This window comes from Acanthisitta chloris, unplaced genomic scaffold (genome assembly GCF_000695815.1).
Source record: "Acanthisitta chloris isolate BGI_N310 unplaced genomic scaffold, ASM69581v1 scaffold21475, whole genome shotgun sequence".
In the NCBI taxonomy this organism is placed as follows: Eukaryota; Metazoa; Chordata; class Aves; order Passeriformes; family Acanthisittidae; genus Acanthisitta; species Acanthisitta chloris.
This window is the reverse complement of record NW_008672426.1, coordinates 49,977-65,365: the sequence shown is the minus strand read 5'-3', so window position 1 is coordinate 65,365 and position 15,389 is coordinate 49,977. Positions and strand designations below refer to the sequence as shown.

The window sequence follows — 15,389 nt, the reverse complement described above, 5'->3', positions numbered from 1 at the left end:
AAGAGTATTAAGCTGTGTGATTAAGCTTCAGAGCAAATAATTCTTAGTTATATTCATGTCTTGGTACCATGGAAGAAAGGTTACATCATACGCTGATTTGCGCTCTCTCTGTTCAAGAGCAGCATCTCAAACAGTCTGAAATTAAGAACAACGTTCAAGGGGCCTCTTAGCTAAAGGCAAGGCCTGTGGGGTGCTCAATCCACCTGCTTATGCATAAACAGAAAATTTACTACTCGCCCTTTTTGTCGTATGAGGGTTTTTTGGTAATACTGATATGTGGCTGATACACTATTCTGATTTGATATCACTTGATATTGCTGTGACAACTCAGCAGTTTGTAAGGAGAGTTAAGGACCTTAGAAGGTTTCTGAGATACTTAGCAGGTTGAGGAAAAAAGCCACAACCTATGATCGTGCAGACTTACAGTTTAGTTTTCTATAAGTCATTTTGGTAATTCTTAGGAGCTGAAGGAGTATGTGTGTCTTTTTAATGCATGATGCTACAAATAAGAATGCATATCTCTTTGCTGTGATCAGCTTTTATCCATCTGCCTTTTCTGTGGTTTTTTCCCCCCTGCTCCCAGCAGTTCTAACTTTTGTCATTGTTTCCCATGATGATTTCAGAAGTGTGTGTTAACTGCTGGATACTGCTCCTGAAGAGCAGAAGTGCTGCATTGTTAACAATTAAAGATTCTTGAATTTTTGTAAAAAAATCTAAAGAGAAAAATTCTATGTGTGGTGAAATGCCTTTGCTCTGGCTGCATTTTCCTGAATTATGCTTTCTGTGGCAGGTACTGTCTCTGTAACTGTTTCTTCAGGGTCAAATAACAGGTAATCCTTCCGCTATACAGGAAGGTATTTATCTAATAGATGATTAAATCTCTGGAGATCTCTTTGCAGGAGGTATAACTGAATATTTTTTCCTTCATTTGGATAACATAAATATCTAGGAATTAATAAGGAAACTGCTTACAAGGATTTTGCATTGGATACCACAACTTGTAATTAATGGGTACAGCTGGATAGGCAGGCTAGGGCTTCTAAAGATGCTGCAGTGGTGTTCGTGCTGCACCACAAAAATGCAAATGAGAGGTTTTTAGAATGTAAAAGCTGAGCTGTCCTTCAATGCAAGTTTTTTTTTTAAAAATCATACTCTTCGTTGTGAGCATACTGCATTGCTAGTGCTCTGTGCCAGGTTGTGCTTCAATGGTGGTATGGGTCTTGTTCTTCAGGCATCCTTTTGGATCAGACCAATTGTAATGATTGATAAGTGTATGTGAACTAATGCAGCTGGAACTACAAGTCAAAAATAAATCATCTTGGAAAATTATCCAGAGGGTGATAGCTGCAGGCAAGATGTTGCAAATGGGTTATATTCAAATACGGTCTTGCAGCCTGAAGTGGGGTGACTTTTTTTTTCCTCTGTGTGTAAGAATTTCTGGGTCATGGCTCTCTAAAGGCTTTGGAGCTCTTCAGACCTGAGCTGTTATTCATAATTGGATCAGAGAATACTGGCCATTATTAGGTATGAAATCTAATACAACGTAGCACGAGAAATCATCATTACAGAATGGCATATTCTCACCTCTTTTCTTCCGTGAAGAAGGAAATGGACAGATAAAAACTCTGGTAGCTGGAAGCCTGGAACAAATACTGGTTTTCTTGTCTTTTGGATGAAGGCATCCTAGGAACATGTGAATAGGCTGAATGGTACCAGTAGACCAATGCAAATGGGAAGATGGTGAGAGGGCTCCCTAGGACACAGGCAGAGCTGAGCTGTGTCAGGGGAGATGGAGGAGAATATCCTGAATGGCTGTGCAAAGGGGAAAGGTATCAGTGATGTGGTGACTTGGTCAGTGTGTTGTGTGTTTTGCACTGTAGGTTTTGGGGTTTTTATGCTTTCAGTTGATCTGTAGATCATGTCTCTTAAAATGTTTGTTTGCTCAGCACCCCCATCAAAATCAATTTAACAAGTGTGTAAGTATTCCACATATAATTAATACACCTTGGTTGATGCTAGTACTGAATTCTGGCATTAAGTATACTAGTAGAGTTCACTAGTTAAAACCAGAACCTGCTGTATCAACTTCTCCTAGTGCCACAGTCAGGCCATGCCACTTTAATTTACTAGTCCAATGATTTGTTCACTTTCACTGCAGAAACCAATTCTCTTAAGGTCAAATTTTTTCTTGTGTTATCGTCAGGAAAGGAAAATGGGGATACACTACTTCTGAAAACTTAAAGGATTTGGAGACATAACCTATTGTTAACAGTGCTACTTTTGGATAACTGAATTGGTTTCCAGTTTTGTGAACATACTGTTTTCCATTGAGAGCACATTGAAGAGTTTGTGTGACTTCTGTACATTATGCTAATTTCAAAATTCCATGTAGTTTTTTTAAAAAAAGGAGTCATTAAATGTGGCAGTGACTTTGAATTAAGAAACAAACCCTCAGAAATCAGAGGGATTTATTATATTCTGAAACAGCAACAGCTTTAGTATGGGTAATACAGACTTCATGCTGAGTCACTTAAACCACAAACTTTGTGTAGTTGTAGTTCAACATTTATGGTAATTATCAATAGAAAAAATACACTTAGTAGTTTAAATTGAGTGGAGGGCTAACTTGCAGTTTGTATTAAAATTGAGGATCTTAAGTCAGTGAGTAAAGGGCAGCAGAAGGATAAGAAATTCATAGGTGAGATGCTTCAGTAATTCATGGTTCAGAGAGTTGCAACATTGGATAAATTTAAGTGTAGTTCTAGCTTGTGTCTCAAAATTTACTTGGGATAGTACCAATGAAACCTCTGTATTCAGGGTTCTTAATCTGCAGAGGTAAAAGCACTGGAGAAACTGGATGTTGAAAACATCTGTGAAACAGGTGGCAGTGCAACCGGTGAAGTTGAACTGCCATCACTCGCTTGTCATCTGCCTTCCTGTAGGGAGTCTGAGTGGCTTAACAGTGTTGGCTCATTATGTTATCATTAAAAATCTTAGTCGTCTGCAGCATTCTGCACTGGGGTGCCTAATACGGTTCGTTAGTGATTACCTTTACAATTAAATATTGTCATATCACAAATTACTGTGTGTATGTTCATTAACCAAGTGTTTAGTCTCTCAAATCACATGTCTTACACAGAACACTTTGTTTCTCCAAGATGCTGTTCCGACTGTCTGATCCTACTTCTGTGTTAGTATATGAGTCGTCCACGACAGTATCAATATACCAGTCTTGAAACACAGAGAAGACTGATAGACTAGAATGTGGGAAGAAGTTTTCCAAAGCTAGTAATGCTTTACAGAATAACAAGGACGACATTGTGTTTGAGTATGTATCACCTTGACTAAGCATTAAATAGAATTCCGTAGTATGGAAAAATTGAACTATGATACACTGATGTGTAGATAACTCAACTGCAGAACGAGTGTCTTGTGCTAGAGTGCTATGTGAAAAGAATAAAGGCACTGCATTCCCCAGATGGCCTGTTTAATAGCTGCCTGTGGTTGCTGCATGATTGGCAAGTTGGTCTATCTAGATCATGTTTCTGACAGTGACTGGTAGCAGATACTCTGAAGAAAAAGTACAAGAAATGGAGTAGTGCCCTTTTTCCCAGTAGTGAGATATTTAGGAAGTTCAGAATAGTTCTCATGGAACTTATTTCATGTTTAACAGGAGCTGATAGATCTGTGTTTTGACAGATTATTTTTCTATTATGTTATGATCTCTGCAACATCCTTTGACAAAGATTTGTGATATATAATTTGCTGTATGCAAATCTGTACAGGTATAGCTATTTTGTTTCACTCGTTGCTTGAGCATCTCCTGCTTATGTCTGGAGGAAATAGCCATACTGGAATATGTATACCAATATTAAATGGTCTATGTGTGTGACATAGGCTTTTAAAATATTTAAACTATTAATTGTGTAGCCCACATCTAATTCATTATCCAAATGCTTTAGACATACCATGTCTATATATAGTGGTGCTGTAGGTATAAAAATGGAATGGGGGCATGTGGAAAGAGGAAATAAGGAATCCTGGAACTGAATGTGAATGAATGTTGGAATTTTAATGTGGACAATTAGCAATATTATGCTTTTAATTTCATTGAGTGAGTTGTCCTATATGCTAGGATAGTGTCGTTTTGGGTAATTGTGTCTAAAGCTTTATGTGCTTGTAGATTAATTTGTCAGACTTTTATTTGGCTTTTTTCTTTCTCAGCAAAATTTAGCATCTTGATTCTGCTCATGACTTGGAAGAATCTGAGTTATTTGAGTCAATATCTTACTTGGCATTCATGTGTCACTGATAGTATGGAGCCCTTTATGCATCAGTGTTCAGAGTGCTGTAACAATAAGCCTACGGCAACCAATCCTCGGCTCAATTTAAAGGAGGGAAAAGCTTCTTTTTCTTTGCCACGTAACTGTCTTGAAATAGTTTGTGTTCACACTGGATTTATAAAGAGAGATTAGTTCACTTTCAATTTAGCAGGTGTCATCTGACTCTTTTTTTGTTATTAGCTGCCTTGAGGGCATTAGATAGAAACTTCTCTGGTGATTTCTTTGGGTGATTTTTGTGCTGTTGCCGAATATGCTAGTTGAGCAGTTGCTATCCTAGGTGCTTGTTTCTATGTTTTCACCATACTGGTGCTCCCTAAGCACATACAGGGAAGCATAAAGCAGAGGAGTGTCTATAGAGATTTCAGTTTTGACCTCTGAGCTAAATAGTTTGGGGATAATCATAGCCAGTGTAACTCTGTGTTTAGATATACTGAGATGGTTGCCTGATGCCTGGGCATACTTTTCAGACATTTGGGGCTTTGTCTGTGTCTTAACTTTTCTTACATGTTGTTTGTACTATGATCAAAATGTAGCTGCAGATCACAGGCAGAGTAATAAACATTATTCCAGAAAGAAGACATGGGTGAAAATGGACTTTGCAGTTACTGAGCATGATTTTGCAATTAGTAATGCAGTTTGCTTTAAATGTTCAGTGCAGTCAGGAAAGAGAAGTAGGAAGTGAGCTTTCCGTTGGTCTCAGATGAAAATTGTCTTAGGTGAATTCAAGAGCCTGCTTGCTTGCTGCTGAGGTGTCTTTGTTCTCAGTCAGTAAGAGAGCCATAAAACTTGGAAAAGCCCCTTTCAGCACTCCTGCTGTCTATGTCAGTGTTGCTAACCATGCAGTTGTAGAATATCACTGTATTTTGATGTGAGTGAAGGGCTGCGAGGAGAAAGGGACCACTCTTAGGGCTCAAAAAAAAGAGGTACGGGCTGACATGACAGAGAGATGGCCTGTGGAATTTTCCTGCATTTCTTCTGAATTGTGTGGATGACTTCATTAAAACACTTAGTCAGGTATCTTTATTACTAGACCATTTTTTCATGATTTGGGACATGCATATGTGAACTGCTTGCCCTATGGGTTCTCTGTGGGCCCCTGAATGACTAACTCACCAAATCTCCTTAAGTTCTGTGTGCTTAAAACAGGAAAAAACCAGGCTTTTCTCTGCAGCCTGCCTATGAAACATTTTAATGTAACTTCCCAGTGGTCACTGCAATGCAATGAAGTGATAGCCTTTCTTACTTTCAGAGTCTGGAGAAGACTGATATTGCTTTCCTTTCAGCAGTCACTAGTGGAAGGAGGTAGCCCAAGCATAGGCCTCAGGCCACTCTGCCCTCATGCCAGCCTGGAGGAGAGTGCCATGCTGACAGAGCTGTTGCTGCTCTCCTGATGTAAGGAAGGGATAACCCACTGTAGCTGCTGCTTGCCTTTCTGCCTCCAGCTTGTACGTGTGATCAACCCAGAGGTGAAGTGTGGAAAGGGAACTGATCCTTCTGCAGAGTGGGAGCAGGAGTATTGGTGGGGGGCTGCCTTCCCAGTGGTGTTACCATCCACACTGCTTTTTTGAGACTTCTCGTGACTGGTGAGTTTCAGGAGATATGAGGCCGTGAAAAAATGTCTGAGTTGGTTTGCGTAAGTTTAATGGGCCCTTACTAAAGGTTCAGTGCGTAGACTCCGACCTGTTTCACTTCAAGTGTCAGGTATGTTTGAACTCTAAGTGAAACATTAGCTACACATGTCTGAATTTTTTCCTTCAAGAGGCCCTAGATCTCCAGATATTTTCTGGGATGTGAGTCCTTTATAGAGGTTTTTCATTACTAGGTTTTGAGAACTGTCTGTGACACTTGCGGTGTCCTAAAGTAAGTATCAAGGCTGGATTCGGTCCATTGTGTCTGTATTCCCTGGAGCTAGCTGCCTGCCTGGAGGAACTTTAAGGACACATGTGCTAAAATGTACTGCTAGCAAATGGAAATGGTCTGGTGTCTGCTGTGGAGAGATGAGGAGGAGTGTGTGTCAAGTCTCAAATTGGTGTGCTTGGGGAAAAAGAATGCATAACAAGCTAGTTTTTTCCCTGACCCCTTGCTTTAATGACCCGTTTTAAATAGGGAAGATAAACTGCTAGAAGAAACTTGTTCACCTCAAGGGCAAAAGGAAAGGCAACAAACATCTGCATCCTAAACAGACTGAAATCACTAGCTGTATTAAAAGCAAAATTCTGTTGAGGTGAACAGTAGGATCACTTTCTCCCTGACTGCCAAGTTCAGAGTGTATCATCAGGAGAAGCAATTGTTAGGTGGAGCTGATTAGACACAGCTGCCATCAGCTGAGTAAGCACTTACAAAAGTTAATAAAAATTTATACTTTTTTCATTTTGCATGTGTTTGGAAAATAAAGGAACTTATTAATTTGTATAATAGGAGGGAGACAGCACACAATTACGTATTTCTGTAGTTTGGTTATTACCTATTACAAAATCACTATGTCTTAAACATGCTGCTGGATGTTGTCCACCTCTGTTTCATCCTCGTGTGAATGTTTTGGCATAGTCTCCTGTAAACAGGATGTGGAGCTGTTGAAGGCATGTTTGACTACAGTTGTTGGAGTTTTGGAAAGTGTATGGACAAACTCTAGCTGCTTGTATAGCTTCTGTACACGTGCACAACCTTCCTCCTTTTCTTCTCCTGAGATGCTATTAATTTAATCTCTTTGAACTTTATTCCAAAGACCAAATACTTCGGATTAAACTCAGCATGTAATACTGCCTTTTGTATTTTGCTATCGCTGCATTACTTTTCCTGTGACGTTAATGTGGAATTGTTTGGAATAGCCTTAGAGCTGACTAGTTACTCTGTTTCTTGGTAGTGCACGTGCTTCATGCAGAAGGCATTAATGATGCCTCACTATGCATGTTATTCTGGTTTTGAAAACAAAAGCACTGTTCTGATGCATATTTCAAACACAGATCCTGGTATATAAACCCTTCTAAAATGGAGATACACTTCAGTGGAGAATCTCTGAATGGGTTGTTTGAATGGGCTGTGCCCAAGTACATAAATATTTCCCCTTACCTAGTTTCAAGAAATATAGCATACAGCTGCTCCTTATTCTTTGTTGTGAAGTAACAGGCCATATGCTGTTTGAAGCAACTATTGGCATTATTGCTGGCAGCTGCTGAACTCTTACTGTTAACTTAAACCAGCTCGTAAGTGTTAATTATGTTGCAGTTTTGTTAGAGCTTGTCTGAATATCCCAGAGGCACTAGCTAATTCGTCATAGTGTTTTTTTCCGTATGAACTGATGACGTTTCTTAGTGGAGATTCCAAATCGTAATTTTGTAAGTTCAGAAGTTTCACTGTGGTGGTGGAAGTGTCTTAAAAACTGTGCATTTGACTACAGCTTCACTAGTACTAGCATAGCTTTACTTAGATGTGTTTTGGTAGGCTCAGAGCTGCTGAGTGTGTGGTGAAATGAGTATACAGTCAAAGGGAATTTGCTGTTTGCTTACTGATCTCTTGTGATCTCTTGTCTTTGTGACAAAAATCCAAATCTCGACTGAAGAGGATCTGTTGAGTTTATCCTGTGCTTTTCTTTAAAATCCCTTTGATTTGGTAATGGTTTTGCTGCTATACAAGTTGGAAAAGTTTACAGGAAATGTAAGGGCTGCAGTAAAAATTATTTAACAGCTTATCTGCATAATAAGCTGTTAAATAATGTTCTGTGGCCTTTTAACAGTCCCTCCCACTCTTCAGCCAGTGGGGATGTGTTCTTGAAAGTAAGACAAAGCTCCCAAACAAACTAATCCTTTCCTTCCTTCAAGTCAGATTCTGCTAGTGTTCTCTGTAGAAAACACTGGTAAAGTTCCAGTGCCTGGTTTTGAGACTGACAAAATGATTGTGAATGTAGCATGGATGAAAGTGTAGATAATGAAGTAAAAGCTACTGTATTATTGTGTAAGTTTAACTTTCTGATTTCAGTCATTGCGAAGGTCAGAAAGAGGACCGTGTTGCTGCTAGTGCATGCCACATAGAGAAATTATCCTTACAGCATCTAAAAGCTGTTGTGTCATCCTTAATTTTATGTGAGCATCCAGTGAAACTTTCTCTCTAGAACAGAGGTTTACCAGAACTGCACTTTGTGCTTAGAGGATATTCTTCCTACTAAACTAGTTGAGATTGCAGTTGGTCTGGGCTTCTGATATCAGCCTGTGATCACAGGTTAACCTGATGACCACACAGCCATTCCCATACAAAGCTGTATGTATGTTCTCTGCTGTCGATTTGTATGGTAGTTTGGTTGTGTGTATGTGTGTTGTTGTTCTTCATGATTCTCTCCTAGCTGCTTGCAGAGAAATTTCTGTCCCTGAAGTGGTGTGCAGGACAGGGACAAGTATTGCAGACGGATGCTAAACAGATCCTATCCTCTAAGGTGTGAGATCCCAACCTGAGCTGGAACCTTTTGGGCTTTGGATGTCAAAGGTCATAAACAGGACCTGTTGGTTTGGGGTTTTTTTTCTTTCTTTCTATTTTTTTTCTTTTTTTGGTGGTTGTTAAAGTATCAAAGCTACTTGAGGCTAACACCACACCATACTGAAATCTGTGAGGAAGGGTTTGATCTCAAAACATTCAGTCATCTTATTTCCAAGGACAGAATTAAATGTCACTCTTCTTCACGTAGGTGGATGTGAGAATTTGGTTTTGGACTTGCTCCTAAAAGCCTGGAGAAAGATTCAATAGTGTATGATCTAAGAGCTTTTGGTTAGAAATGAAGTAGAAAACTCTCTGGGAAACTAGAGGGGGACTCCAGATTGTTTGTGGTTCAATAATAGTTGTATTACTGATGTTTTGGGGAAACTTGTGATTGCGAAAAGATCTCTGGGTTTTAAAAAGACTTCTGAACTCACTTGCTTATAAAGAAGTGGTGTAGTTTGTTACATATAGTATGACCATCCAACTGTCAGTTCTAGTCACATCTTTTCGGTGATTTTTCAGTGGGTTTTTAGGTTTTGGTTCTTTTTTCCTTTTATTTTTCTTCCAAAGGTCCACCTAAAAATTCTGCTCTTGTCCTTAATTTTGTCCCATATATGTGCATGCCTCATGCAGCAGATGGAGACAGCTTGCTGAGACTGCATACAATTGCACATACCCAGAGTGGTACTTAGATGAAAAAAGAAGAAAATGTCCAAACTGATGAAGTATCTCAGCGACAACTCCAAGCGCCTTGTTTTGAGTCTGAGTGTAATTTTCTTGTGCTGCATCCTTAAACTGACAGAATAGAAGCATGTTCAAATGACTAAATTCAGGAAATGAGTTAAGAAAATGGTGACTTGAATTTTAGTCCTCTTCAAAATTCTCATCCAGAAATACTTTATTGTGGCTGCATTCTAAGTTTAAACTTAGGTGTTTTTCAGCCATGTGCATGTATTTGGGCTTTGGTGTGATTTGGGTGCTGATGAAAAGCATAGTTTACTTGTTTAAAGTTGTTTGACTCCAGTAGAAAGCTGTGTATCTGACTAATGCTGTAGTCCTAAGTCTGATCTCAGATCAGTCTCTGGACCAAAAAATGAGATGGACAAAAGAAACAAATCCTCCTGAGTAAGAAGCTTTTCTTGGTTTTGTTTGGTAATTCTGCAACCTATTAAAGTCTGAATGGATGACATAAATGTTACTCTAAATCTCATTGTTCCAAGTCTTTGACCAAAGCAATAAATTGGTCTTAAGCATGAAGTCCTGCATGCAGGATTTGACTTTTAATTTATAGAGGACTTCGAGAAAGCAATAGTTAAAGGAGCTGATAGAACAGAAGCAATGTATGGCATACACTGTTAAGCATTTCTTGGCAACAGTGTATTTTGAAGCCTAGATAGGCTAGTGAACTACCAAAATGCTTGTCTATCCATGTGGGGAGATGCATCACCAGTGCCATCTTTCTTATTTGTGTCACTCATGAGTAGGAAGGCACTCCAGTTTATTAGGGAGTAACTTGCATGTTGGTAGATAATGGGGGGGGGGTGGTGGTCAAGGAAGAGAAGTGATGAAGAACTGAAATATTAAAAGGTCCAAAATAAAAGATGGCAACAGTATTAATAATTTTTTTCTTTTTTCCTTCTTGCAGACCTTCAAGTGCTGACCTTCTTGGTCTATTAAGTTATTATAAACTTTTGCTGCTCTGCGAACATACAAAGATGTCTCGCAGCCCTGATGCTAAGGAAGACCCTGTGGAATGCCCTCTTTGCATGGAGCCTCTGGAAATTGATGACATCAATTTCTTCCCTTGCACCTGTGGCTACCAAATCTGTCGTTTCTGTTGGCATCGTATCCGCACTGATGAGAATGGACTTTGTCCTGCTTGCAGAAAGGTAAATATCCTGGAACAGCAGCTTGTCTTGGCATATAACACGAGGCTCTTACATTGTGTTGATACCAAAGACATCCTTTTCCTTCAGGGAAACATTCATCTAGTCATGGCCTAGATCATGGGTGAGGTGTTGGATCTTTCAGATTCTGTCTGCATATGTGTTAAAGCTGTTATGAAGCAGCTAGTCTTGGTTTATTAAATTCAGAACTGGATTCATAGGGGAAGCTGTGGATCAGAACCAAAGCATGCTGATGCTGAGAGAACTGCCAGAAGTAAAAATCCCTGGAGTTGGAGTGCTCATGCATTGATAGTCTTTTCAGGAAGGACAGTGAGGATTCCAGCATCAGAGGTTTGATGAGGGCCAGGGTTCAGCTCAACTGGCAGAGCTGACTGAGGCAGGCTTTAAATATAAAGCACTGGAGCTTTAAATCTGTATGTTAGTGGACACATGTAAAACCTCTGGAAAATATATCCGGTAGTGTTCAATTTGAAAGTGTTTCAAAATCTAGACCAAGTCTGTTTGTCTGGTGTTCTGATCTTGTTGCCAAACACTTCAGGTTAGTACTTTGAGCCACACTTAATTTCTCCCCATGTCTTGATATCTGGCTGATATTTTGGTTGGCCACAACTATGAACTTCAGCTTCTCTAAGTTGCTTGTTATTTTCTTTGGAATTATTTTATTCCTCCTGTTAGTGTTTTGCTTAACCTCATTATTTCCTTATCTTCAGTGTTTAATAAAATTCTTTTTCAGTATCTTCTCCTTAACTCTAATTACTTCCCTTGATTGTAACTTTTTTTGCCGGGGCTTCCTCTTTTTGTAAATGCAGCCACTTAGGTCTTGCCTTTCTCCTGCTGTTTAATCATGATCCTATACTCAGTATATGCCTTTGTTGTCTTCCTGTCTCATGTTACAGCTTCCTTTTGAGACCCCGAGTAGTCTTACTTGGTCTCACTGTCTTTATTCACTGCCACAGTGTTCTCTAAGCACTTCCAGTCTTATTTTCTTGTTGCTCTTTTGGCCTTTGACTGCACTAGAGCTATCACTGCTAACCTGTGTTTGGATGCCCCTGCAAGCCTGAAGGCTATCCCACAGCAACATGTGTTGGTTAAAATATTTGCAAATTTGATGCAATATTTGAGCTCTGTGTGTTCTACAAGGAAGATCCATATGTCAAATGGCCAAATCATTCTCCACGTACGATAGCTGCTGTAGATGACATGTGCTGTACAGCAATTTCCATAGTATAAGTGAATTTCTACTCTTCTGGTACAACGTGAGATTTCTGGAATTTATTTTTTTGTGTAAGTTGCTTCATTTACCTGGATTTATTGCACTATTTTTTGCCTGTTCGGTATTGGAAGTTTGTGAAATACATTTGAGAAGATCCCAGCAGCAGCTTGCTGTTCACTGCATGTCTGAAATATGGATACTGCCACAGCTGAACTTTTAAATGTGGAATAATCTGGCATGTGATTGGATGTGCAAATACTTTGTGGAATTGGATACAGTTTGCTCAGAGTGCTACAATTGGAATGAAGCATACAGACCATTCCAGGAGAGAAAGGAGACCTCTTCTTTCACAGTGGATGAGGATTCTCTTCTTGATGCTTTCTTCATCTACACACTACAAGATGCTCTTGTAGAGTTGCAGCTCTGTCACTGGATTGTAGGAGTTCGGCATGGAGAGGGCTGAGGAGGACACTTGTTTTGTGGTATAGACAAAGACATTGTGATGCAGAGACTTCACAGGATCTTGGGAACAAATCATTCTGAGCTACAGAGTTGCAGCATCAAATGTGTCTGAAGAAGCCACGTTTTGAAGTGTGCTGGACAGATGGAACCAGGTATGTGTATTTGTGTTCAGTATATCTAAGTAGTTCTTATCTGTATATAGTAAGGTTTCGGGGGAAAGACTGCAGCACTTTTTTCACATCTACTGTGGTGTGCATTGGTTGTGACAGCTTAAAATGCTAAAGCACAGAACATGGCAAAGCAACAAAATTTTAGCAGGAAAGTTTATGGTGGGTACAATGGCTTCAACAGGTATGTCATATTTTTATTATCTGTATATCAGTGCAGGACACTTACTGCAAAATGGACTGTGAGTAAACATATATTAAAAGAAGGCTGAGTATGTTATTCACAGTTCCATAATGGAAAACTGCTACTTGTGCCAATGTTATTGAAAGCAATGTGACTTCTCCAGTGGTTTGAGCACTAGTTTATGGACAGGAGGAATGAACAAATTCCCTGCCCAGGAATTTTGGTTGAAAGGTTTGGGGGGGATGTTGGAAAAGTCTGTGATAAAATAGTTTGGCTATACACTATAGTGGTGCTTATGCCATTAGTTTGATAGTTTTTAACTGTGCATTGCATATATACTGTTATTTTCTCAAGCTTCTTTAATGTACTTCTAACTGAAAAGGTGTTAGCTTGTGAGTTTTTTCTACCAAGGAAGAAACACTTGTATGTGCTTGAACTGTTACACAGCTTAACATCTGCATGTGCAGAATATGTTCGTGTCGTTGCAGTCAATTGATTTAGTTTGTCTGAGTTTCCTCCAGTGAATAACAGTAGTACACAAACATTTGCTTTGTTTTGATTTGTGAAAGTAAGGTGCTAGTATGAATTGAACTTGAATGCTGGCTGTGAACTGGTACTTCTTAGTCTTAACATATTAAAAGCTTTCTATACTTTGAATATTCTGAAATAGAATCAGAAATTGCATCTATTTAATTAACAAAAAGCACTTCCTTAAAAAAAAGAACTGTCCAGCTTTGAGTTCCTGATGCTCTGCAAAATTATAGGTGTAGTCAATTGTAAGATGCTAAGCAGGCTTTCCAGTCAATTGGTTTCTTAACTATGAGTGCAATAGCTGCTAACAAGTCAAATTAGAATAAAAATATGCTGTCTTAAAAAGAGATTTCTGAAGCCAAAAGTTGGTTTACAGGTCACCATAGTAGCTAGTTCTGGTTGTAAAGCCACCGATTTTTATCTCTGCAGTGTTACTACTTTTTCTTTTTTTAAAAAAAATTCAGCAGCCTCTAGGTACTGTATGTCATGTGAATAATACATACCATTTCAGTTGCTTTATTAGAGCGTAGCACTCTCAGACCTTAGTCCCAGTTTTGCACTCGGAAAATCCAACAATAAAAAAACCTAGCTCCTTCATGTTTCTTAATTGTTTTGCCTTTCCACCAAATAATGGAACTTGATAAACAGCTGTTCCTGTGTTGTGGCTTTGCCTTTTTCTTTAGTTTCTTGTCTTAGTGAACTTTTTCTCCTAGCACCTTGTGCTAGAGATGAAGAGAAATAGTAAACTGCTACATGCGTGACCTATAAATTAACATAGTTTCAGCATGTTTTTGTCCGTGTTTCTCCTACTACCTCTGTGTAAAAGGCACATTTGGTCTTAATTCATGGTCTCCAAATGTCAGTTGTTTCCTCTGGTGCTTTTAATCCCACAACTGAGTATTGGTGCGACAATTGATAATTTGAAATAGATAGGAAATGGCTATGTTTTCTTCTTGATGTAAGTGGTATGATGTATACTATGCATAAACCTTACTGACTTCCTCTATATTTCTCATTTCAGGACCTACTCAGTAGCAAGGCAACAACTGGGAAATGCTGGTACATCCATTGTGTGGAAGGAATGTGACCCATCTGGGAATGACAAAAGCAAAGTGCTTGCTAAATCCCAGCTCAGCTTTCATAATTGGGAAATGGGGAAAAAAATCTGAAAGAAAACGAAACTTAAATGACAAGACAAACTTAGTCAGGAAGACAGAATTCTTCAAAGGCCGTCTCGATTAAAGAAATAAGACTTCAGAAGAGACAAACTTTTGCTGAAGTTCTTATAGGAATACCAGCAACTTGCAGTTATTGTAAATAAAATTTGGTCGTTTTCCATGATGGCACGCTTATTCAGGTGGCCTCTGTTTTTTGTGGAAGAGAATTTGTGTAACTTAAGTGGAGGGTGTCAACTAAACTTAGTCATCGAATCAGTGATGTTGGCATCCCTTAATGTCTTGCATCTGAAAATGCATAAATGCTGCTAACACTTGAGGTAGCCACTTTATTTGGATCTCAAATCCTCTGCCAGCTAAGACATCAGTGACAGTAGGTTAAACAAGCATTTTGTTTTCAAAAAAACCAAAACAAAACCAAAAAAAACCCAAAAGTACCCAAAACCAAACCCCAAACAACGTGTGCATGTCAGTAGCATTGCCATTTTAGTTGTTTCAAGTTCTGAGAGCTACTTATACCTGTAGTCCTCTCCCTACCCCTACTTTGTAGGGTTGGTCAGAGAATAAACAGCAGGTGAAATAGTACTGAGAGATGCACCAGCAGTCAATCCACCTTGCTTGGCTTTCAGAGCCATGTTGCAGCAGTCTTCCCTGCATTCATCTGTTGGTAGCTGAACCATCATCTGAGTTCATTAACTTCAACATTGTGGGAAGCAATCACTCTGAAGATAATTTCTTTTCCTATTTTTAGACTGACTTTGTCTTTATTTGAAAGGAAAAGGATTTGTAATATTGAATATTTTTTAGAATTAGTTTCTGGTGCTTTGCTTACTTGCCTTCCCCCCTCCCTTGAAATATGCAATATATCTTAATCTGTTACCATGCCACACATTATATATAAATAGGAAAATCATCTCTCACTTTAAGACTGTGTTTCTGA

At 39.0% G+C, this 15,389-nt stretch overlaps 1 protein-coding gene across 5 annotated transcripts in view; it reads left to right on the top strand.

Moving 5' to 3' along the window:
• Window positions 1-10,457: 10,457 nt before the first annotated feature.
• The window catches only part of CNOT4 (CCR4-NOT transcription complex, subunit 4), a 43,549-nt gene continuing 38,617 nt past the window's right edge, over window positions 10,458-15,389 (top strand). For 2 of the 5 annotated variants that reach the window (XM_009074518.1, XM_009074520.1), the window contains exon 1: window positions 10,458-10,699. In XM_009074518.1, the coding sequence (XP_009072766.1) occupies window positions 10,526-10,699 (174 nt within the window). In that variant the 5' untranslated portion in view covers window positions 10,458-10,525. The remainder of the gene's footprint in view (window positions 10,700-15,389) is intronic. The other 3 variants (XM_009074517.1, XM_009074519.1, XM_009074516.1) reach the window with 2 other exon arrangements.